This window comes from Megalobrama amblycephala, linkage group LG19 (assembly GCF_018812025.1).
Source record: "Megalobrama amblycephala isolate DHTTF-2021 linkage group LG19, ASM1881202v1, whole genome shotgun sequence".
Classification (NCBI taxonomy): Eukaryota; Metazoa; Chordata; class Actinopteri; order Cypriniformes; family Xenocyprididae; genus Megalobrama; species Megalobrama amblycephala.
In genome coordinates, this window is record NC_063062.1 from 3,908,468 (window position 1) to 3,933,638 (window position 25,171).

General features: G+C 36.7%; 1 protein-coding gene across 15 annotated transcripts in view; it reads left to right on the plus strand.

Annotated features, from left to right (window-relative positions):
* ryr1b (ryanodine receptor 1b (skeletal)) overlaps positions 1–25,171 on the plus strand; it is a 123,620-nt gene that overhangs the window by 67,947 nt on the left and 30,502 nt on the right. For 9 of the 15 annotated variants that reach the window (XM_048168722.1, XM_048168708.1, XM_048168714.1 and 6 more), the window contains exons 62-84: positions 1,878–1,927; positions 2,429–2,489; positions 4,246–4,372; positions 4,462–4,570; positions 6,272–6,353; positions 6,433–6,563; positions 6,643–6,963; positions 7,486–7,726; positions 7,816–7,903; positions 10,410–10,502; positions 10,832–10,846; positions 14,045–14,215; positions 15,602–15,661; positions 16,738–16,872; positions 16,961–17,073; positions 17,153–17,249; positions 17,321–17,427; positions 18,557–18,608; positions 18,694–18,774; positions 23,713–23,812; positions 24,603–24,682; positions 24,809–24,885; positions 25,045–25,118. In XM_048168722.1, coding sequence (XP_048024679.1) covers positions 1,878–1,927; positions 2,429–2,489; positions 4,246–4,372; positions 4,462–4,570; positions 6,272–6,353; positions 6,433–6,563; positions 6,643–6,963; positions 7,486–7,726; positions 7,816–7,903; positions 10,410–10,502; positions 10,832–10,846; positions 14,045–14,215; positions 15,602–15,661; positions 16,738–16,872; positions 16,961–17,073; positions 17,153–17,249; positions 17,321–17,427; positions 18,557–18,608; positions 18,694–18,774; positions 23,713–23,812; positions 24,603–24,682; positions 24,809–24,885; positions 25,045–25,118 — 2,465 coding nt within the window. The remainder of the gene's footprint in view (positions 1–1,877; positions 1,928–2,428; positions 2,490–4,245; positions 4,373–4,461; positions 4,571–6,271; positions 6,354–6,432; positions 6,564–6,642; positions 6,964–7,485; positions 7,727–7,815; positions 7,904–10,409; positions 10,503–10,831; positions 10,847–14,044; positions 14,216–15,601; positions 15,662–16,737; positions 16,873–16,960; positions 17,074–17,152; positions 17,250–17,320; positions 17,428–18,556; positions 18,609–18,693; positions 18,775–23,712; positions 23,813–24,602; positions 24,683–24,808; positions 24,886–25,044; positions 25,119–25,171) is intronic. The other 6 variants (XM_048168712.1, XM_048168723.1, XM_048168717.1 and 3 more) reach the window with 3 other exon arrangements.

The following is a 25,171-nucleotide window of genomic DNA, read 5'->3' on the forward strand; positions in this document are numbered from 1 at the left end:
AAAATACCCCATAGATTTTTTTTTTAACTGCCTATTTTGGGGCATAATTAGAAATGCGCCGATTCAGGTTGCGGCCCCTTTAAATCGCGCGCTCTCCGCCCCCAGAGCTCGCGCTTGCCTTAAACAGCATAAACAAAGTTTACACAGCTAATATAACCCTCAAAATGGATCTTTACAAAGTGTTCGTCATGCATACTGCATGCATGCGTCGGATTATGTGAGTATTGTATTTATTTGGATGTTTACATTTGATTCTGAATGAATTTGAGGCTATGCTCCGTGGCTAATGGCTAATGCTACACTGTTGGAGAGATTTATAAAGAATGAAGTTGTGTTTATGAATTATACAGACTGAAAATATGAAAATAACGACAGCCTTGTCTCCGTGAATACAGTAAGAAACGATGGTAACTTTAACCACATTTAATAGTACATTAGCAACATGCTAACGAAACATTTAGAAAGACAGTTTACAAATATCACTAAAAATATCATGATATCATGGATCATGTCAGTTATTATCGCTCCATCTGCCATTTTTCGCTATTGTTCTTGCTTGCTTACCTAGTCTGATGATTCAGCTGTGCACAGATCCAGACGTTACTGGCTGCCCTTGTGTAATGCCTTGAACATGGGCTGACATATGCAAAAATTGGAGGCGTACATATTAATGATCCCAAATGTTACGTAATAGTCGGTGTTATGTTGAGATTCGCCTGTTCTTCGGAGGTCTTTTAAACAAATGAGATTTACATAAGAAGGAGGAAACAATGAAGTTTGAGACTCACTGTATGTCATTTCCATGTACTGAACTCTTGTTATTTAACTATGCTGAGGTAAATTCAATTTTTGAATCTAGGGCACCTTTAAATGAAATGAAAGTACTATATTTTAGTGCGATAATGTTTTTTTTTTATTTAATATTTTGGATTTTTAGGGGATTTTATGGTAGTAAATTATATTTATGGAATAGTTATAATCCATTTATTACCTGTTTACCACTTTTTGGGCATAGGCCTGAAGACGAAACTTAAAGTGTTGTAAATCTTGAAGTTTGGTCTCTTTAAAGAAAACACGTGACAGATTATTGCTGACATGTATAAAAGTTAAAAAGTGAAACTAAAAAAAAAAAGTTATAGAACTTTAAGTTTATTATTATGAAAAATGTACAAAAATAATTTTTTTTAAATTTTATATGAAATATATATTTTACCAAAAATTTAACTCTAAAATTGTGAGAAAATCAAAGATAAATCTAAATTTGAGGTTGATATCTCAAAAAATTAGCTTTCAGTAAGATTTTGTTTGAGCGCAGTACCAAACGTTTCCACTAGATGAAATTCGTCTCCTATTCATTTCCAATGCGGTCATTTTTGATGGCGAAGAATACAAGTGTGACAGGCTATTTTTTGCAGGAACATTTGAACCTTTTCAAATCATGTCCATGATTTTTTTTTCTCACATAGCAAGTGCCAGAACCTTTACTAAGTTTTGCACCGTTCTGATGAAGTACAAAATTAAATGTAAAAACTTAAAATTGACGGGAAAAATGACAGAACAGCACCAGAGGGTTAAAAATTTTAATTTGATGACGTTTACAGAACTTTTTTTAATGATGTTAGTTTTGACCTGTCACGTCCTCTCTGTTCCTCACACTTCTTCTTGCCTGTGGTTTTCTCTCTGCCCCCTCCTGGAGTATTTTCCCACGGGTCCCCTCATCCTTTTGTTACATCTATCTTCTTTGGATCACATTATTTTACTCCTACTTTCCATCATCTTAACCTCACCATTTTATTCCTTTTCATGCCATTCTCTCTTTCCCAACCCTCCACCCCTCTTTTTTTCTTCTTTTTCTATCTATGTATCTTCTATCTCAGTATCTTCTGTAAGTTGGCCGGTCTGGTGAGACACAGGGTTTCCCTCTTTGGTAAGAATGCTGCATGATGGCCCGATTGCACATTTAATTTTTCCATCGTCTTTCCCTTTTTCTTTAATGTTTCGCACCATCGGTACATCCGTTCCTAATAGTTGCATTTATTTGCTGTTCCATTTATCCGTTCCTAATAGGTCTCGATGGTTTTATCTCCCTCCACTCTTTCTTTTTTTCTTTCTTTCTTTCTTTCTTTCTTTCTTTCTTTCTTTCTTTCTTTCTTTCTTTCTTTCTTTCTTTCTTTCTTTCTTTCTTTCTCTCTCTCTCTCTCTCTCTGAGTGGTTCTCTAATGATTTGCAGTGCTTTGCTTAAGTTGGTGCATTGTTTGCAGTGTTGGCTCGGTATTTCAGAAGAATATCTGCTTTGGCTTTTATTATACCTCTTCATTCTATATCAGTGTCATATATCGTAGCATAGTAGCCTCAGTCCATATGTTGTAGGCTAATTGTAGGTGATAGTTTAAGGCCTGTGTCATGCTCTGAATGTTTGTGTGTGCAGGCACTGATGCAACCGCAGTGGTCAACTGCCTTCATATTCTTTCCCGCTCACTGGACGCCAGGTATGTCTTTTGACATTGAAAGTCTATTCACCCAAAACTCTTTACGCTTCAAATAGAGATCATAAAATAAATCCATATGAATCGAGCAGTTTAATCCAAGTCATCTGAAAAGACACAATCAGTTTATATGAAGAACATATTTCTTTAGGCTTTTATTCACATATAAACTTTGATAACCAAACACACGCAAGAGTGAGATATAAAGTCACAATTCTGAGATATAAAGTCGCAATTCTGAGATATAAAGTCGCAATTCTGAGATATAAAGTCGCAATTCTGAGATATAAAGTAGCAATTCTGAGATATAAAGTCGCAATTCTGAGATATAAAGTCGCAATTCTGAGATATAAAGTCACAATTCTGAGATATAAAGTCGCAATTCTGAGATATAAAGTCACAATTCTGAGATATAAAGTCGCAATTCTGAGATATAAAGTCGCAATTCTGAGATATAAAGTCGCAATTCTGAGATATAACGTCGCAATTCTGAGATATAAAGTCACAATTCTGAGATATAAAGTCGCAATTCTGAGATATAAAGTCGCAATTCTGAGATATAAAGTCGCAATTCTGAGATATAAAGTAGTAATTCTGAGATATAAAGTCGCAATTCTGAGATATAAAGTAGCAATTCTGAGATATAAAGTCGCAATTCTGAGATATAAAGTCGCAACTCTGAGATATAAAGTCACAATTCTGAGATATAAAGTCGCAATTCTGAGATATAAAGTCACAATTCTGAGATATAAAGTCGCAATTCTGAGATATAAAGTCACAATTCTGAGATATAAAGTCGCAATTCTGAGATATAACGTCGCAATTCTGAGATATAAAGTCACAATTCTGAGATATAACGTCGCAATTCTGAGATATAAAGTCACAATTCTGAGATATAAAGTCACAATTCTGAGATATAAAGTCGCAATTCTGAGATATAAAGTCACAATTCTGAGATATAAAGTCGCAATTCTGAGATATAAAGTCACAATTCTGAGTTATAAAGTCGCAATTCTGAGATAAAGTCGCAATTCTGAGATATAAAGTCACAATTCTGAGATATAAAGTCACAATTCTGAGATATAAAGTCGCAACTCTGAGATAAAGTCGCAATTCTGAGATATAAAGTCACAATTCTGAGATATAAAGTCGCAATTCTGAGATATAAAGTCACAATTCTGAGATATAAAGTCACAATTCTGAGATATAAAGTCACAATTCTGAGATATAAAGTCACAATTCTGAGATATAAAGTCACAATTCTGAGATATAAAGTCGCAATTCTGAGATAAAGTCGCAATTCTGAGATATAAAGTCACAATTCTGAGATATAAAGTCGCAATTCTGAGATATAAAGTCGCAATTCTGAGATATAAAGTCACAATTCTGAGATATAAAGTCGCAATTCTGAGATAAAGTCGCAATTCTGAGATATAAAGTCACAATTCTGAGATATAAAGTCGCAATTCTGAGATATAAAGTCACAATTCTGAGATATAAAGTCACAATTCTGAGATATAAAGTCGCAATTCTGAGATATAAAGTCACAATTCTGAGATATAAAGTCACAATTCTGAGATATAAAGTCGCAATTCTGAGATATAAAGTCACAATTCTGAGATATAAAGTTGCAATTGCGAGAAAAAAAGTCAGAATTCTGAGAAAAAAAGTCGCAATTAATCTTTTTTTTTTTTTTTTTGTGGCGGAAACGGGCTTCCATATTTATGTATTAAATGCTTATTTTTTGCTTCTCTTCCAGGACTGTGATGAAATCTGGGCCTGAGATTGTGAAGGCTGGTCTGCGCTCTTTCTTTGAGAGTGCTGCCGATGATATTGAAAAAATGGTTGAGAACCTCAAATTGGGGAAGGTGTCTACCAAAAACCAGGTCAGATGTAAATATAGTCCTGTTCTCTGAGATGTTCTTTTGTTCTTTGTCAAAGTTTCTAAATTGAGCCCGTCTCTCCCCTCTGAAAGGTGAAAGGTGTATCTCAGAACATAAGCTACACCACCACTGCTCTTCTGCCAGTGCTCACTTCTCTGTTCGACCACATCGCCCAGCACCAGTTTGGAGATGATGTCATCTGTGAGATATTTTCATAGGTTTTCATGAGAGTCATTTAAAGTGACTGAATTTAACCTATATAGCAGAGTACATTTAATTAATATATAAATAGATTAATTAATTGGTGGCAGGAATTAAATTGAACACTAGTTGACTGTCTGGGGTACCATTTAGTTGCTATTGTGTGATTTCCATGTCAATTTCCGATGCAATTTCCAGTCAAAACGCGTTTCACACTGCATGACTCTTGACTTTGTCCAGATATTTAGCATGCTAAATATTTCACAGGCATTGGCGACGCTTCAGCGCTTCTCTCTCTGTGTCTTTCACACTCACAATTACGAACACTGATTTGCCTCAGATTTCGGGCATTTGTCTACTTTTTCCTCAACACTTTTGGCGAGTGAAATCAGGGCTAAAATCATACAGTGTTACAATTTTAGTTTTGGGTCTGCCCAGTCACGTGCAGGAACTGTCTGGACATTTCTGAGCTGGACATGTTGATGAAAGAGATCGGGGATCTGGCAGAGTCCTGGATCCGTTACACAAAGATGCCCCACGTGATTGAGATCTGTATCTGGCATTAAAGGGATAGTTCACCCAAAAATTAATGGTTGTGAATGGCTGCCCAAATTTTGAAGACAACAAAATGCACCCATCCATAAAAAAAATAATCCATACGACTCCAGGGGGTTTAATAAAGGCCTTCTGAAGCGAATTAATGCATTTGTGTTTCATTTTTTGTCATTTCATTTTTTTTGTCTTCAAAATTTGGGCAGCCATTCACAAACATTATAAACTTTGGAGGACTAAAGATATTTTTAAATATATCTCTGATTGTGTTCATCTGAAAGAGGATAGTCATATACACCTAGGATGGCTTGAGGGTGAGTAAATCATGGAATAATTTTCATTTTTGGGTGAACTATCCCTTTAATGTGCTTCATTTAACATAAAAAAGTGAAAATAACAAAAATAAAAAAATGGCATAAATAAGTGTCATTTAATTTAATGTAACTAAACTTATAATGATGAAAATGGCATAAGCAAGTAGTACTAATTAATGTAACTTAATAATAGTGAAAATGTTGTAAATAAGTTTTAATTTAATAGTGTAAATTAATAAAATATAAATGAATACAAATAGAGAAAAGTGTGTAAATCAGTAGTATTTAATTTAATTTGTTCTGAAAACTCTTCAACAAATAACATTATAACAATAAATAACAATTAATCAAGAGTTAATAAATGCAAAATAAGAATAAATGTGGTAATAGTTGTGATATTGTAGTTGTAAGTTACACGGCAACGATGTACTAAAAACTGTCAAGTTTTCTCTCACACAAAGATGACAATGTTGTCAAAATGATCCCTTTTCACACGGATTCGCGAAAACAATTATTATTCATGCCAGGCCAGTAATTGGCGATGTCTCTCTCTAAAGAAACACTGCTCGTCTGTAGACTGAACAGGTAATAAACATGCGCATGACGTCACCGTTTCCACAAATTCACGTTTTAGTAGTTTACATGAAGGCGATAACGGTATAATTTTCAAAAACGTGCACTTTGAAACCCATTTTCAAAAGTTTGCATTTTCAGCCTCCCCATTGTCGTGTAAATGAACGGCCAAATCGCATACAAAGTTTCCCGTTTTTAGCCACTGAGACACAAGGAAAATCACACTGTCCCTCATTTTTTTCTCTTTTCCTTCATCACTCAGTGGATGACTTGCAGATATCCTGTTACCGTATCATGTGCAGTATCTATTCCCTGGGCACTGTAAAGACCCCTCATGTTGAGAAGTAAGGAAACAGCTTTATGTATGAGTGTTTGTTTCTATATGAACCATGTTAATGAATGTTATGGTGTGGTACCACACAGCCAAAGACCAGCTCTAGGAGAGTGTCTGGCTCATCTGGCTGCTGCCATGCCTGTTGCCTTCCTGGAGCCTAACCTCAACGAGTTCAACGCATACTCTGTGTACACCACCAAAACCCCACGAGAGAGAACAAGTCAGTAGCTCGCTCTGAACATCAATGGTTGTTGCGATCAACTAGCGCTTCCTTAACTCCCTTATCGTCCATGTTTTAGTTCTGGGTCTGCCCAGTCAAGTGCAGGAACTGTGTCTGGACATTCCTGAACTGGACGTGTTGATGAAAGAGATCGGGGATCTGGCAGAGTCCGGGGCCCGTTACACAGAGATGCCCCACGTGATTGAGATCGCCCTGCCCATGCTGTGCAACTACCTTCCCCGCTGGTGGGAGAGGGGCCCGGAGAACTTCCCCGAGCAGGAGGGCTGTCTGTGCACTGACGTTACCTCCGAACATCTCAATCAGCTCTTGGGTAGCATCATGAAGATTGTTGTCAACAACCTGGGCATTGACGAAGCTTCCTGGATGAAGAGATTGGCAGGTGAGAAAAAGCTAAACTTGGATTCGGCAGTGAATGACATTGACATTGACACAAATTTCACATTTCGATCCAATTTTGATTCACAAGCTTGCAATCTGATTCAGTTCGGTTCTCGATTCCCTCCACCATTTTATGCTAGCTTGAGGACAAATGACATCAGAGGAACGTCAGTAGGCTATAATCGATTATGGTATATTACTGCATCGATGCAGAATGGTCCACGTCCACATCGTGATGCATCCTAGAAATGGTTCATTTCAACACCGTTAGTACCTATCAATAAGTTTGATTTGAATGTTTGCTTAAAAAGTTATTTTTTATTGATCTATATTCCTGTTGGGTCTTGGGAATGAAATCCTGATCTGAAATTGGCCCCCTCTATGGCCCTGGATCTATTCTTGGGATTTAAGAATCAATATCGGTTGATCAAAATGAGAATCATTTGAAATCGAGAAAATGCTATTTTCAAACCAGTCTTAGCAGTCAATACTGATGATTTACTTATGGACTTCTTCTTCGCAGTGTTTGCTCAGCCCATCGTGAGCAGAGCGAAGCCGGAGATGCTCAAGTCCCACTTTATCCCCACCATGGAGAAGCTGAAGAAACGCAGTGGAAAGGTGGTGGCCGAGGAGGAGCAGCTGCGTATGGAGGGAAAGACAGAGGTGGACAGCGAAGAGGGAACCATTCGCGATGAGTTCGCTGTGCTCTGCAGGGATCTGTATGCTCTTTACCCGCTACTCATCCGATACGTGGACAACAACAGGTATCACTCATCCGCATCCTTTATTTTTATTAGAAGATCGTCAGGAGGAAGATTATCTTCTCTGATTTGGGTCTTTGTGTCGTTTAAAGGGCGAGGTGGTTGACCTGTCCTGACCCTGATGCTGAGGACCTCTTCAGGATGGTTGGAGAAGTCTTCATCTTCTGGTCCAAATCTCACGTAAGTCTGTTTCTTTCTTGTCTCTTCACTAGTCTTTTCTTATCTCTTGGGGGGCATTTACACAACACCGTTTTCAACTGAAAACGGAAAACTTTTAATGTGTTTTGGCCATTCATTTACATGAAAATGGCGTTTTGGGGTCTGAAAACGGGTTTCAAAGTGCTGGTTTTTGAAAACGATATCGTTATCGTCTCGGTGTAAACTACAAAAACTCCAATTTGTGAAAACTCATGCACACGTGTGTTACGTGTTCAACATTGTTTGACCTGCCATGCATAATACAGCAGTCGTAATATTTTAGTCGTTTTTGTGCATCCATGTGAACGGGGATTGTTTTGACCATGTTGTCATCTGTACATAAAACTTTTTTGTTTTCAATGCATTGTTGTCATGTAAAACATACCCTTAGGCCGTGTGTCCACCAAAGCGTTTTTATCCAGCTGAAAATGCTAGACAATCTGTGAACGGTTGAGAGCGCTTCGACATCGCAGCGTTTTTTTTTTCAGTTGAGATGCTTTGTTGCTATGATATGGAATATCTGTGGCTGATTTAGCAGATAGTTTGTTTCAGGCTAAAAATGTCGACACAATGTAGAGTACTTGCTATATATGTTCGGAGACCAGCAATATTAATTTCTCAACCATTTTGTTCCTTTGATGTCGTTGTACAGCAAGAATGTTGTGATAGTTGATTGGTGTAGTATTTGTCCCGCCTCTCCTCCACTCTGATTGGACGCCTGGATAAAAAGTGACAGTGATGAGTGCAGTGTTTTACTTAAAGTTGAACGTTCTTCAACTCGAAGTGACCGGGAAAAAATGCTTCAGTGTGAAAAAGACACTCAGCACCTCGTTACACTCGTGGCGCTTAAAGGATTAGTTCACCCAAAAATGAAAATTATGTCATTAATGACTCACCCTCATTCATCTTCGGAACACAGTTTAAGATATTTTAGATTTATATCCGAGAGCTTTCTGTCCATCCATTGAAAATGTGTGTGCAGTATACTGTCCATGTCCAGAAAGGTAATAAAAACATCATCAAAGTAGTCCATGTGACATCAGAGGGTTAGTTAGAATTTGTTGAAGCATCGAAAATACATTTTGGTCCAAAAATAACAAAAACTACGACTTTATTCAGCATTGTATTCTCTTCCTGAATCCTTTCCATTGAATTGATTCCATTGAACTGATTCCATTGAATCCTTTCATCTGTCGGTGTTGGTAATGCACTATTACGTCGCTGTGGTTGTTTTGGCGATTAGGACATCCGCGACATTTTGAAGCATCGAAAATACATTTTGGTCCAAAAATAACAAAAACTACGACTTTATTCAGCATTGTCTTCTCTTCCGGGTCTGTTGTCAATTCGCCTTCACGACTCCGCTTCATCTTCTTCTTTCCTGTTTTACGGCGGTTGGCATCCAGCTTATTGGTGCATTACCGCCCCCTTCTGCTCCGGAGTGTGGTTCACGACTCTGCAGTGACGCTGCTGATGTAAGATACTGCTGACGTGTTATCTGGTGCACCCGAGCTTCGTTTACAGTCTGAGGGAGACGCACGCTGTATTCAAGCTATTCTACATTGTTTGTATTTTGGTATTGCTATATTTTTTAAAATGGTGCGTAAGTGTGCATGTCGCAGATGTCCTAATCGCCAAAAACAACCACGGTGACAAGTGCATTACCAACGCTGACAGATGAAAGGATTCAGTGGAATCAATTCAATGGAATCAGTTCAATGGAATCAATTCAATGGAATCAATTCAATGGAATCAATTCAATGGAAAGGATTCCGGAAGAGAAGACAATGCTGGATAAAGTCGTAGTTTTTGTTATTTTTGGACCAAAATGTATTTTCGATGCTTCAAAATGCCGCGGATGTCCTAATCGCCAAAAACAACCACGGCAACGTAAAAGTGCATTACCAACGCCGACAGATGAAAGGATTCAATGGAATCAATTCAATGGAAAGGATTCTGGAAGAGAAGACAATGCTGAATAAAGTCGTAGTTTTTGTTATTTTTGGACCAAAATGTATTTTCGATGCTTCAACAAATTCTAACTAACCCTCTGATGTCACATGGACTACTTTGATGATGTTTTTATTACCTTTCTGGACATGGACAGTGCACCGTACATACATTTTCAATGGAGGGACAGAAAGCTCTCGGACTAAATCTAAAATATCTTAAACTGTGTTCTGAAGATGAACGGAGGTCTTACGGGTTTGGAACGACATGAGGGTGAGTCATTAATGACATCATTTTCATTTTTGGGTGAACTAACCCTTTAAAAAACGCGGCGCTCCCATTGAAAACAATTGGAAAAGTATGCTAGCCTTTCATATTGTCTCCTCTCTTCTCATATCTTCTTTTCATCTCATGTCTTCTTGTTTGTTTTGTCTCTTCTCATGGCTCTAATCTCCTCTTGCCTCTTGTTTCTTTCCACTTTTTTCTTTTGTTATTCAACATAATTCTCTCTTAATAACTATTTTATTTCAATCTGCAGAACTTCAAGCGTGAGGAACAGAACTTTGTGGTGATGAATGAGATCAACAACATGTCCTTCCTCACTGCTGACAGCAAAAGCAAGATGAGCAAGGTGAGTTTGTCCACTTAATGCCACTGACATCTGCACAAAACTGGGTCTAAATCTAAATGTTGTGTTCTTTTATTTACCATCTCCAACATATGAAATAGTTTTTGTTTAATGATTGATTTTGTTTAAAGTGAAATGAAAATTGTTAGATTTGTTGAAACTCATTTCTTCAGACGACTGCTGACCTCGTGTCCTGTTGAGGACAGACACTGTTGTTGCTCTCACAGTGGGATTATAGATCCATTGACGTTTTTTCCTGTCTGTGAGGGTGTAAGTTTTAACAGTGCTGTCTCTCTTTGTGTCCTGTCTCGCTGTGGATTCGGGGTCTGTAGGCCGGAGACGGAGAGGTCAGACCGTGTTTCTGCACGAAAAAAAGAGCTATGCTGATCGCATGGCGATCTCCCACACACACTGGCAAATACTCACACACACACACACATAAACACACCAACCAGAAGTCCAAACCCTCATTCGCTGCCAGTGTGTGTGAGGTGTGTTTGCCCTCAGCCATAGACTTTAGTTTCAGGATCATGGCACCCTCTTCAGCTGGATCTTTAACTCCCGCTGGATCGGAGTTCCATCGTCCTGACAGTGATTTTGATTGATGTGCCTCTGATGGAAGTTCTTGCAGACTTGTTCTTTTACTTCTGTTGTCCGGTTTGATGTTAATGTTTGACCTTTTTTCACCCAGAAGCTCTGGTGGTGATGCTCCCTCACTAGGAGCAAAAATACTCCATAATCAAACCATTACCCATCACAGATTTCAGGGAATTGTATGAGCACATTGGTAACATGGCTTTTCCTATCAGGGAACAGTTCTCATTACATCTCTCATCTAATATTTCCCTCCCTTTGTTTAATTCACTATATCCAGTACTTTCTGTTCCTTTAATTTGATTAATATGTCCATTCTGTTGACATGTTACCCAAACCCAACTCACTTGCTCACTTCCCTAAAAAGTTTGTCTCTGTTAGGTGTTAGCTAGCACAATGATATTATTGACTTTTCAGGATAGCACCTCCTCCTCTGTGCTGTGAGACGGCCATTACTGTAGCACCATCTGTTATCTCCTCACCATGGGTTCCCCCTCTCCACTGATCTCTCCTCTTGTCTCTTGTGCCTTCATGTCTCTTCTCATGCCTCCTCTCTTGTTTTCTTCTCTTGACTTATCTCATCTTGTCTCATGTAGGGCTGGATGATTAATAAGACTACAGTATAATCGAAAATCGTGATATGGATTAGTACAATTATCAATCACAAAGGCTGCTATTTATTAAACATTAAATAAACAAGTTTGTGTTGCTTATAACATGCATTTTAAACAACACATGACAAACATTTCACCAGATTTTTTTATGAGAAGCGTTTACAAACCTGCTTATCCTACATTTTCCTCCAAAAATTAAAGTTGAAAAATGAAGAAAGAGACAAATATTAGTACTATAATTTAATTTTACAGTTGTAATTTTTATTATAATATTTTTCTTAAATACTTATTATTAACTTTAAAGTAAAGTATCCCTATTACAATATTTTGTTTAATATTTTTGTTTCAAAATTATAAAAATAATAATAATTATTATTATTATTATTAGTAGTCCAAAAAGTTGTGATTATATATCAATATGACCATTAAATAATAATAATAATCATCATCATTATTAATTAATAATATTATAATCCTATAATATATAATATAATATCCTATTACAATAGTATATTTTTTATTTTGTTTATTTTTTTAAAATGATAATAATAATTAGTCCACAATGTTGTGATTATGTATCAATATGACTATAAAATAATAATAATAATAATAATAATAATAATTATTATTATTATTATTAATTAATAATATTATAATCCTATAATAGATAATGTCATATCCTAATAATTATTATTATTAGTCCAAAATGTTGTGATTATATCAATATGACTATAAAATAATAATAATTATTATTATTAATTAATAACATTATAATCCTGTAATAGATAATATCATATCCTAATAATTATTATTATTAGTCCAAAATGTTGTGATTATATCAATATGACTATAAAATAATAATAATAATTATTATTAATTAATAACATTATAATCCTGTAATAGATAATATCATATCCTAATAATTATTATTATTAGTCTAAAATGTTGTGATTATATCAATATGACTATAAAATAATAATAATAATAGCAAACCTGGAACTCTTTAAAAAAATGTATTTAAAAGTGCTATATGATATATATATTTATATATATATAAAATATCATATATAAGTGATATTTTATTTTATTTATTTATTTATTTTTGACTGTACTAAAGCATAAAAATATCATAATACTTTAGCAGAGATTTAGGAAATGTTAAGTTCAAATACTTGTTTCTCTGGAAAACAGTGCTACAGCCAGTTATTCTACTCTGAAATGCGCGTTCCGTGTCGGAATGTCGTAATTTTGTTTTTCTTCTTGGTGATCCCGCCCACTGTCAATTTCATCACTCCGGGTTGCCAGCAGAAAACACAGCGTATTGCAGCTATGGAAGCCAGCAAACAAATCAGGTCAGAGATCGCACATACTACCCAATCTAAAAAAGCCTCGGCATCCATCTAAAAAGCTCTATGACAAAAGGCATAATAAAATGTGGATAAATATTGGAGATGCGTTTACAGTGTAAGGCTCGATGCGCGTCCTCAATCTGGCAACCCGCATGTGCATCATGTCTGAGGAGGAGGGGGCAGGAAAACAACTCTCTCCAATATTTTGAATTTGGACTGCAGTACCCAGTTCAACCACTAGATTCAATATTACATACTGCACCTTTAAAATCGAATCACAGTTTTTTTTTTAATCGCACAGCCCTAGTCTCATCTCTCTTCTCCTCTAGTCTAGTCTGTTCTCTTTTCTCTAGTCTAATCTTCATTTTTCCTCTTCTTTTGTCTCATCTCATGCTGAAAGAGGGAGCTCGTGCTGTAGAAGGCAACAGCCATTAATGGCGTCTTACAGGCACAGATTCAGAGAGTGTGTGTGAGGGATGGAGCGGCCCCAAAGCCTAGTGATGTTTTTAAGTGTGCTGTGCTAGAGGGTGGGCAACCTTACACTACTAACAATGAGAATGCTGTATGTTTAGCACTAACATTTCCTAATAAACTGACATGCCCTTGAATCATGATGTTATTGTCCCTCAACGCTAGTTTGGTAAATTTCCCCAATACATAGAAAATAGCCACCATTAACACGTTATTTAACCATGTAAAAGCTGTAGCTAATTATAATCTATTCACAAAAACAAGACACTTACAGAAGGGAGATGTTTACAGAGAATTGTTTCTATATTCACATTATTCACTCCTTTTAAAGATGGGTTTTGTTAATAAAACTTTTTTAATAATAATAATAATCTTAATTTTATATATTTTTTATATCTCAAAGTTCTTTGTTAAAACAAACCCATATTAATTTCCCAAAACAGCCCGTTTGTGGCCAAACCTGACTTTCTAGGTAAGAGCATCGTTGTGTTAGTCTAACTCGACAGGATTTTTCTAGGGTGGAGGCTCAGATGTTGAGAGGACCAAGAAGAAGCGTCGCGGGGACCGTTATTCCGTGCAGACCTCGCTGATCGTAGCGGCTCTGAAGAAACTGCTCCCCATCGGCCTCAACATGTGCTCCCCTGCAGACCAGGAGCTCATAAATCTGGCCAAGATCCGCTACTCTCTGGTACTTAGCCATATGTTAAAGCCATATAAGAATGCTTAGGATGGTTGATTTACTGCCATACAACAACATGTAGCAAAATATTTTGTTTTTCTCTTATACTATAAAAGTTTGGGGTCAGTAAGTTTGTGTGATGTTTTTGAAAGAAGTCTCTTCTGCTCACCAAGGCTGCATTTATTCAATCAAAAACACATTTTAAGGGGGAACTGTTATGCCCATTTTCACAAGATGTAATATAAGTTTCTGGTTTCAGCTCAAAATACCCCACAGATCATTTATTATAGCTTGTCAAATTTGCCCCTATTTGGGTGTGAGCAAAAACACGCGTTTTTGTGTGTGTCCCTTTAAATGCAAATGAGCTGCTGCTCCCGGCCCCCTTTCCAGAAGAGGGCGGAGCTTTAACAGTTCACGCTTCGGTTGCTCAACAACAACAAAGCTGGAGAATCTTACACAGACAAAATTTTTTTTTAAACGATTGTCAGTAACGGTGTTCAGCCTTTAAAAAAAAGTGAAATCATAATCAAGGTCCCCTTTAAAATAATTGTTTTTTGTTTGAATAAATTTTAAAATGTAATTTATTCCTGTGATGGAAGTGTCACATGATCCTTCAGAAATCATTCTAATATGCTGATTTGCTGCTCAAGAAACATTTATGATTATTATCAATGTTGAAAACTGCTGCTTAATATTTTCAGGTTTATTTGATGAATTAAAAGTTCAAAAGAACAGCATTTAATTTAAATTTAAAAAATATATATTTTTTTAAATTATAAATGTCTTTATTGTCACTTTTGATCATTTTAATGCATCCTTGCTGAATAAAGTCTTAATTTCTTTAAAAAAAAAAAAAAATCATACTGACCCCAGACTTTTGAACGGTAGTGTATATTAAATAGCATTTTTGGGTAAGTTGAAATAGTCATTAATTACTAGCTGTAATTACATCTTTAACAGTGTAATTAGATTAAAAATATTGTGTTACTTACTACAAATTACTTTCTAAATCATATAAACCATATAAACCTCGACCAGTTGAACAATACAAGGATAGACATGAAACTTATTCTATTCTTTCAAATAAATAATATAAAATTGAATGATTTATTCTCGAACTGACCAAAGTATTTTAAGGGAGAAGGTTACATTAAAAACATATATTTTAACATTAGATGTTAAATTCACTATTGTTTTATGTAGAATTGCTCTGTAGTCTATACAGCATTTAATGCAGCTAATTAAATTACAGAACAACTAAGAGTAATCCCTTACTTTACTTTTTCAAGGGAAAAATAATGAAATTACAGTACTGAATTTCTTAGTAATGCATTACACCCAACACTGTTAAAAAGTATCATTTTTGCTGACTTTTTGATGATTTGAATGTTACAGAAAGACACAGATGAGGAAGTGAGGGAGTTTCTGCAGAATAACCTGCATCTACAGGGCAAGGTAAGTACAGACTCAGTCAAGTGAAGAAAACGTCTTCAATGTAATCAAAGACCCTCTAAGGCAAGGCATCTTTAAAGCGCTGTTTCATTAACGCAAATACACTCCTATATCTTTGAATGGGAAAACATCCAATTCTCCAAATCTGTTCACCAAGCATATGATTAAATCAACATGTTCTCCAACCTATACGACCATATAGGTCGTTTGTCACTTCCCTGAAATACGACCCATAGGAGCGTTTACTAAAGTGGCGCCCCTATCGACAACAGGACACTTTCATTTTAATGCATTGTTCCCTTTTATCTATGTCATTTTTCAGGTTTCACATAGCTCAATTGGCAGAGCATTGCAATAACAATATGCAATCATGTGATCATGAGATCGTGGGTTTGATCCCAGGGAACGCATGTGCTCATAAAGAGTATATACACTATAAATCACTAAGGGTAGGTTTAGGGATGGGGTGGGTGTAGTCGTTAATAAAACATTAGTTTTGCTAAATGGAAATAGGAGAAATGGTGTAAAAAGTCCACACACTGCATTTAAATGAACACGCATTTTGATTGGTAACGACAGTCATACGTCATTTCATGACGACAGACGTAACACGACACTGTCATTATTTTTACGCCCGCTAGAGGGCGCATGACTTCAAAACGTAAATATAGGTCATAATAAGGTGCTTGAAAAACGACCTTATAGGGTCATTTTTTTTGGAGGACAGTCTGGATTAAATTTAATATTTGAAAGGAACAATGAAATCTGACATCAACTGTCTCATAAATTATGTTTCTAAACACTCAAGTCATGACAAAAAACATGCATTTTTCAGGCTAGACCAGTCAATGTGCATATGCAGTCATAAGTGCGTCTCAGAACTGTTTCTAAAGCAAGCTAGCGGCAGCTGCAGTGATGCAATGACTTTACCAATTGCCATTTGGCTCTTTTATTTATTCCTTCGTATTGCGTGTTGCACTTTCTCCCATTCATAGTAATGTGAGTGCACTGTCATTGTATATCTAAAGTCTTTGGTATAATGTAAGTGTGTGCATGTATACACCTCTGTCTGTCTGTAGGTTGATGACCCGTCCATGCGCTGGCAGATGGCTCTATATAAAGAGACCTCAGGTCAAGCTGAAGATGCTGATGCACCAGAGAAGGTTGTGAAGAGAGTTCAGGAAGTTTCAGCTGTTCTCTACTACATTGAGCTGGTGAGGCCTGTTTACACATATACATACAGTTCCACACTCTTTTTCCTTAGTGTTAAGCCATTTCTTCATGCTCTTTATCTTTCATCAGATTGAGCATGCATTCAAGTGCAAGAAGACAGTTTGGCACAAGCTTCTGTCCAAACAGCGTCGCAAGGCAGTGGTGGCCTGCTTCAGAATGACACCACTTTACAACCTCCCCAAGTATGAAGACACACATAACCTTAGTTTCATGATTAGGAGTAAATTGAGCTGCACAAATGTGATTTTCATTTCACTCCAGGCACCGGGCCTCTAACTTGTTCCTTGACGGTTACAAGCGCAACTGGATTGAAAAAGAAGGCTACTCGTTTGAAGACAAGATGATAGATGACTTATCCGTAAGTTTGTATATTTGCTCCCTGTTTGCATCCTGTTGAGCGCAGTTTGTTCATAGCGTCGGTTTTTGCAGAAAGCGCTGGAGCAGGAAGAGGAAGAAGAGGAAGAAACCGAAACAAAACCAGACCCCCTTCATCAGCTCATCCTTCACTTCAGCCGCACTGCTCTCACCGAGAAAATGTAAGCAAGTCTCTCCGTCGTTTGGTGAACGGGATGTCTTGACACAGTATTTCTTGTCAAGTCAACTCACATTTATATATAAATATATATATATATACACAGTCAAACCAAAATATATTCAGACATCTTGAACATTTCATTCATTAATACAGTTTATTCACTATAGTTTAAAAAAATTGTAATAAAATATGACAAGATCTCAGAGTTAAACTGTGTCAGAAAACATTAATCTTAATTATGTCAGATAACACTACAGCAAAACATGGTCAGGTCAAAGTGTCTGAAGAATTTTTGGTTCCAAACTTTTATCAGTTTTACTGCTAGTCCACTGTATTAAGAATTTTTGGGTATAATATATCACAGTTTACTTTATTTTGCTATCCTCACTTACATAAATGAACTATAGTGTCCTGCACCCAGTAGTAAAAAAAATATAAAAAATTATATCTAGTGTCTGAATAATTTTTGGTTTGACTGTATATATAGCGTGCACAGATTATGCATTTTCTTTCTCAACTGAAGACATAACTGACTATGTTTACTAGAATACTCATCGAGACGGGCATTTTTTGACATAATTTTATGTGAATTTGTCCGTTTAAGCACAGAAAGGCATGAAAGCGATCTCAACGTAGTATTTGCTCACTGTCTGAGACGCTGCTTTCAGGCCTCGCCCTTCGGATGATTCAGATGTTGAACTTCCCACATAGCGTTTCCTTTCGCATGTTTCAGCGCTTGAATATTTACATTAGAAAGGCTTAAATTTTGTAATGATGCAGCACTGACCCATCAACTGTACAGAGCGTTGTTCACGTTTGTTCTTATAACATTGCATTGTTAAAAATGTTACCGCCCATCTGGCGACTGAGACAGTTTCATATACTTGCCAACATCGATTTTTACTCACATTTGGCGCTTGGTCAGTGTTAATTTTAGGCCCTGTGCACATGTAAACATAGTCAATGACAATGTCGATGTTGCAGAAGTTCATCAATTTCCGAAACAACTTCAATGGCAGCACTACTGAAGACAGTCATTTTTATTATCCAGCTTCAAGTTTTGTTCTCATCCAGTGCAATTAAATTGATAATATTTGTCACTTCTCACATTTGTTTCATCCCCACTGCAGTAAACTTGAAGTGGATCATCTGTACATGTCATATGCTGATATTATGGCAAAAGTAAGTCTTAAATGTAACTTTCTAAGATCTTATGTCTTTGTTTGTATGTGTAATGCAAGCTAACCGTACATATCTCTCCATGCAGAGCTGCCACATTGGTGAGGAGGACGAAGGGGGAGAGGAGGGGGGCGAGGAGCCATCCTTTGAGGTGCGACAGACAGAGATGGTATGGGGGGGCCTGGGGCTGGGGCCATGGGAGTCAGCGGAGCCAACAGCTACAGCTACAGCTCCTGCCACGCACTGAGTGAACACGTCCAGAACCACTGCACCCCGCACACTCGATGACTCTCGCTGTGTCTCTCATCCTCTTCTCTGTCTCTCTTTCTCCTTCTCTCTTTGTTCTATACCTGTTGTGGACTGATCTGTGCACTCCTTTGCTGAATCTGAGTCTTTGTCTTTTTAACAGTTTATTTTCGTGTTTATTGCATGACTTGAGAGAGTGCAGAGAGATGGCTGCACACAAAACAGATGAAACAAAAAACAGAAAAAGACATGCTGAACACATCAGTTTTGACCAATTTGGCTTCTTTTGTATACCCATAATAATAGAGGTGTGAAAAGTTTTCTAGCACTTTCCCCCCAAGCTGGGAGACCAATAATGTGAAATATTTGCTAACTCAGGCCTCAAAACTGCATTGTTGTTCTCTCTCTGGCTACTTAGAATAGTGTATTATTAGTGCTGTTGATGATATCTGGAGTGTGTGTTTGTGTGTGAGACTCAAGTACGCACTCATACACACACTCAACGAACGCCCTTAACTGGTCTCCTAATACATTACCAATCCCAGAACCCTTTCTTCTCTGAGTTTGTAGGCAGTCGCCTGTAGTTTCACATTCCGTCTGCATCGTTTGTATCTTACAGCTTTACTGACCTACTAACCCTAAGGACTTTTTGACTTCCTGTTATGATTTAAATTCAGAAAATGTATCTTCACCTTTTCGCCTCGCCACAAAGATTGAGGTTGAGGGAGTTTCAGTTGGTCCATTCCATGAGCTAACTATACAGCATTTTAAGGCATCATTAAGGGGTGCTCTTAATACCCTAGTGAAAAAAATATACTAAAATGTATTACATTTATTTTGTGCCAAGTATACTACAAATACATTTACATATTTATGTGATAAATAAAAATACCCTGCAATTGTCCTTTTGGTACACTAAACTTGTATACTTAAAGTCTGCTAAATTGGAACAGCTAATTTTGAACTTAATGCACTTTAATTGTGCAGAAGTAGTGCTGAGGTCCAATACTTAAAGGGTTAGTTCACCCAAAAATGAAAATTCTGTCATTTATTACTCACCCTCATGTCGTTCCAAACCCGTAAGACCTTCATTCCTCTTCGGAACACAAATTAAGATATTTTTGATAAAATTTGGTGAGGCCTGCATTGCCAGAAAGATAATTAACTCTTCCAGATGCACAGAAACCATACTTAAAACAGTTCATGTGACTACCGTGGTTCAACTGTAATATTATCAAGTGACGAGAATACTTTTTGTGTGGCAAAAAAAAACAAATTCACGACTTTTCAACAATAGCTAGTGGTGATCGATTTCAAAGCACTGCTTCATGAAGCTTTACGAATCTTTTGTTTCGAATCAGTGGTTCGGAGCGCCGAAGTCACGTGATTTCAGTAAACGAGGCTTCGTTACATCATAAGTGTTGCGAAATTTAAACTATGGCAGTTTGAAACGCGATCCGAACCACTGATTCGAAACAAAAGATTCGTAAAGCTTCGAAAAAGTGTTTTGAAAACCCAGAATACATTGCAATGGTGGATTTTTTTTCTGTTTTTTTCATACAATTCACATCTTACACATTTATACAAAATCACCACCTAATAAAATATTTATGTTTTCCTGTGAGATCGGGTTGAAAACGGCAGTGGCTTCAGTTGTAAAATGTAAGCAGTTATTTTGTAATATTTCTGTTTAATAATCCCTATAATTAACCAACTATTATTAATGGATTCATCTTTCAACGAAAGTTTCTTTGCGAACTCCCCATTACATTGAGCCTCGTTTACAAAACAAAATGCTCCGAACAAACAAATAATCCTCCCAACGTAATCCAGGACGCCATTAAAATAAACTATCCACTGGTTTTCAATGCTGGGATCCTTCAGAAGTCTATACAGAGACACAAACCCGCTGTTTAAACTGGATTTGTCAAAGTAAACATTCTTTCACTTTTCCATTTGTCCTGTTGTCGACAGACTTAAGTGTGTGGAGTATGTCAGAAACTGAAAACACATCTGTATACTGTATCAGTGTAGACAGAGTCAGTGATTATAATGACACGACACGACGCTCACATCCAGTGTAGGCAAATGTCAGCTGTTAAAGGATTAGTCCACTTTTAAATAAACTTTTCCTGATAATTTACTCACCCCCATGTCATCCAAGATGTCCATGTCTTTCTTTCTTCAGTCGAAAAGAAATTAAAGTTTTTGATAAAAACATTTCAGGATTTTTCTCCTTATACTAGACTTCAATGGGCACCAAACAGTTGAAGGTCATAATTAGTTTCACTGCAGCTTCAAATTGTTCAACACGATCCCAGATGAGAAATAAGGGTCTTATCTAGTGAAACCATCGCTCATTTTCTGAAAAAAATCTAAAATTATATAAGTTTTAACCTTAAATGCTCATCTTGAACTAGCTCTCTTCTTCTTCTCCTCTATAAGAATTCCAGCAGTGTAGATGCTGCTAAGCGTAGTACTGCCCTCCACAGGCCAAAGTTTGAACTAATTGTTATATACTATTGAACTAGCATATTGCATATAAAAACTAGTTCAAAACTTTGACCTGTGGAGGGCAGTAATACACTTATCAGCATCTACACTGCTGGAAATAGAGGAGAAGAAGAAGAGAGCTAGTTCAAGATGAGCATTTCTGGTTAAAACGTATATAATTTTCAATTTTTTTCAGAAAATGAGCGATGGTTTCACTAGATAAGACCCTTATTTCTCATCTGGGATCGTGTTGAACAATTTGAAGCTGCAGTGAAACTAATTTTGACCTTCAACTGTTTGGTGCCCATTGAAGTCTACTATAAGGAGAAAAATCCTGGAATGTTTTCATCAAAAACTTTAATTTCTTTTTGACTGAAGAAAGACATGGACATCTTGGATGATATGGGGGTGAGTAAATTATCAGAAAAAGTGTATTTAAAAGTGGACTAATCCTTTAAGTGACTGAACGCCAGTGGGCGGGGCCTATGATGCAATGATGTATAACTATTTGTCGATGTATTGCTCTGGAAGCGGTCATATGCAAACGTATTTGCACATGTGACGTTGATTTCTCATGTCATGACCCCTTTAATAGAGTTCATAGAAACACAATTCTAAATTCTAAAGGTGCCTATGTAGGCTCAGTAGGTTTTGGAAGAGAGCTCAATAAAACAAAGCAGTTAAATTATGCCAGATTTTTGAATATGTGTATGGTGAAGGTTTTATAAATTTCTGGATTTAGATCAGGCCAGTATGTGATAACCTTGTATGTCTCCAAAAGTGTCTCCATGTCTTTGTTTCGAATTGGTTTCTTTTTCTCTGTACTCACTAAAGACTACAGTAAAAGCCTGCACAGACACACACACACAAACACAACTTCACATTACAAAAAGAACACACTTTTTCCATTTAAAATGAAAGAAAACAGGAAAAACGTGATTCATTACAAAGATTTTTAATACACTATTAAGTCACATATGTTATAGGACATGGCCTGGCTCTCAGGGCGGGGTGGGATTGGGTGGGGCTTCTTGCTGGGGTTTGGGGGCGGGACGCTTGGGTGCTTTTAGGGGTGGGTTCAGCTTAAAAATCAGCGCGCTTCATGCATTGTATGTACTTGTATAATCCTTTTTGTCAACAGGGTATCATCACCACCAAATTTCAAATGGCTTACTTCGATAAATGTTCAACACTACAGAGAACAATTTCTTCAGTTTATTGTGAGATATATTATTATTGTGAATATGCTGTTGCCGTAACAATGTGTTACATTAATGCAATATCCTAAATAGTCCCTAAGACATTGACAATAATAACGATCTCAGACAAGAATTCGCAATACAGTAAAGTAGCCAATACTGCAGTATACTCTTATGCTTTTATTTTTGAAGCTCAGGTTTGCACTGGGACGATTATATCCTATTTATTATATATTAACAAATCTTTTATAGACTAATACCATTCAAAAGTTTTGGGGTCAGCAAGATTTTTTTCATTCAATCGATCAAAAGAGACAGTAAAACCATTTATAATGTTACAAAAGATTTTAAGTAAATGCTGTTTTTTTAATGTTCTATTTATCTGACATCGATAATAATAAGAATATGGCATATTTGAATGATTTCTGAAGGACCATGTGATATTGAAGACTAGAATAATGACTGTTAAATAAACAGTTATTTAAATGTATAATAATATTTCACAACATTACTGTTTTTCTATATTTATGATCAAAAAATTGCAGCCTGAAGACATTGAAATCCCCAAACTTTTGAACGGTAGTGTATTTTTCATATTATTATACTTTTTAATTAAAATTTGAAAACGCCTCTCTTATGTCACACCCTGCTGTCGAGAGCTGATGCAGCAGTCGTGGTGTGAGGGTTTGTGAGAAAGTGCGGCACCCAGCTGTGTAATGTGGTTAAAGCAGAGGGAAGAGCCAGTGTAATCATACAGATGTGTCTCACCGTTCAGGGAGAGCAGGTCTGCTTGCTGTAGTCTAACGTTTGTGCCAGTCAGCAAACGTGAACGGCTCAAATAACGGACACATGACTAATAGCACTTATGTTGTGGATGAAAAGAGTGTGTGAGATGTGTGAATGTAGATGAATGAAGTAAGAACTTGTATAAACAGCAGTAAGTACACTACTTTTTTCATTAATAATTTTAAGACATTTTCTCAGGTGTAAATAGCATAAACTCTAAATAGCATAACAGCATCTTTACTAGATAAGATTTTCATGGTCCTCCTTCTCATATATAGTATAGTGCTTGGTGTATGAATGTGTGTGTGTGTTGGATGATCGTGGGGCAGGGGTATTTAGAGTCGGGCATCATTGTGATAGGATTGTTTATTTCTATCTAACAGGAGAAGGAGATGGAAAAGCAGAGGCTTTTGTACCAGCAATCCCGCCTGCATGACCGCGGGGCGGCTGAGATGGTGCTGCAGATGATTAGTGCCTGCAAAGGTGAGTCCAAGACACAGGCAATCCAGGAAGAAAGGCAGAAGATCAAAACCATGACATGGAAAACCAGAAATGCAGTGTAACACATACAAGACTTCGCAAAGAGTGAGTGAACACACAGGGCTTATATAGGCAGGCATAAATGAGAAAATGACTCACAGGTGGAAGTAATCAGACAATAATGAGTCCAGGCATTGGGTTATGGGAAATGTAGTTCATGATGAGATAACAAAGGAGACAGGAGGAGTGCCCTCTGGTGGTGATCATGGGCACTCTAGCTGGTGGATGTAACAACAGTAAAGGCATTTATAGTGTTATAAAAGATTTCTATTTCAGACAAATGCTTTTCTTTTGAACTTCTATTCATCAAAGAATCCTGAAAGATATGTCAATAATATTAAGCAGCACAACTGTTTTCAAAATGAAGAAAAATAAATAAATGTTAATATACAGTATGTCAATATGAAATGTTTCTTGAGCAGCAAATCAGAATATTAGAATGATTTCTGAAGGATCATGTGACACTGAAGACTGGAGTAATGATGCTGAAAATTCAGCTTTATCATCATAAGAATAAGTTGCATTTCAAAATATACTAAAATAGAAAACAGTTCTTTTAAATTGTAATAATATTTCACAATATTACTTTTTTCTGTATTTTTAATCAAGCAAATGCAGCCTTGATGAGAAAAAGAGACTTCTTTAAAAAAGAATATCAATATCTTTACCAGTTTGACAAACAATCACACAAGTTTGGTCAAACATAATTGTCCCTCATAATGTGTTGTCTCAGGTGAAACAGGAGTCATGGTGTCCTCTACTCTCAAACTTGGCATCTCCATCCTCAACGGTGGCAACAGTGATGTTCAACAGGTCAGCTGACAAATAATGTATCTGTTTAATTCCATAAACAATGTTGCTAGGCTACAATTTATTGCATGAACAGATAGTTTAACTCAATGCAACATCGACAACACTCTGTTCATGTCTTTGTGACAGAGGATGTTGGACTACCTGAAGGACAAGAAAGATGTAGGCTTCTTCCTGAGCTTGCAGGCTTTAATGCAAACCTGCAGGTACATGGACATCACTTTCTTTTTTTTTTTTTGTTAAATTGAGAAATATATATGTATATATTATTTCTTTCACAATTATGTTGAACTATTGAAATATTTGTGCTACCTATATAGCAGATCTACAGTATGACATAAATATGGTGTTTTGTTTGTTGACAGTGTTCTGGACCTGAATGCATTCGAGAGGCAGAATAAGGCTGAGGGTCTTGGGATGGTGTCAGAGGAAGGCTCAAGTGAGTCACTATTCACACGCCAGAAAATCACTTCCCCTTTGCGTCCTCGTGTC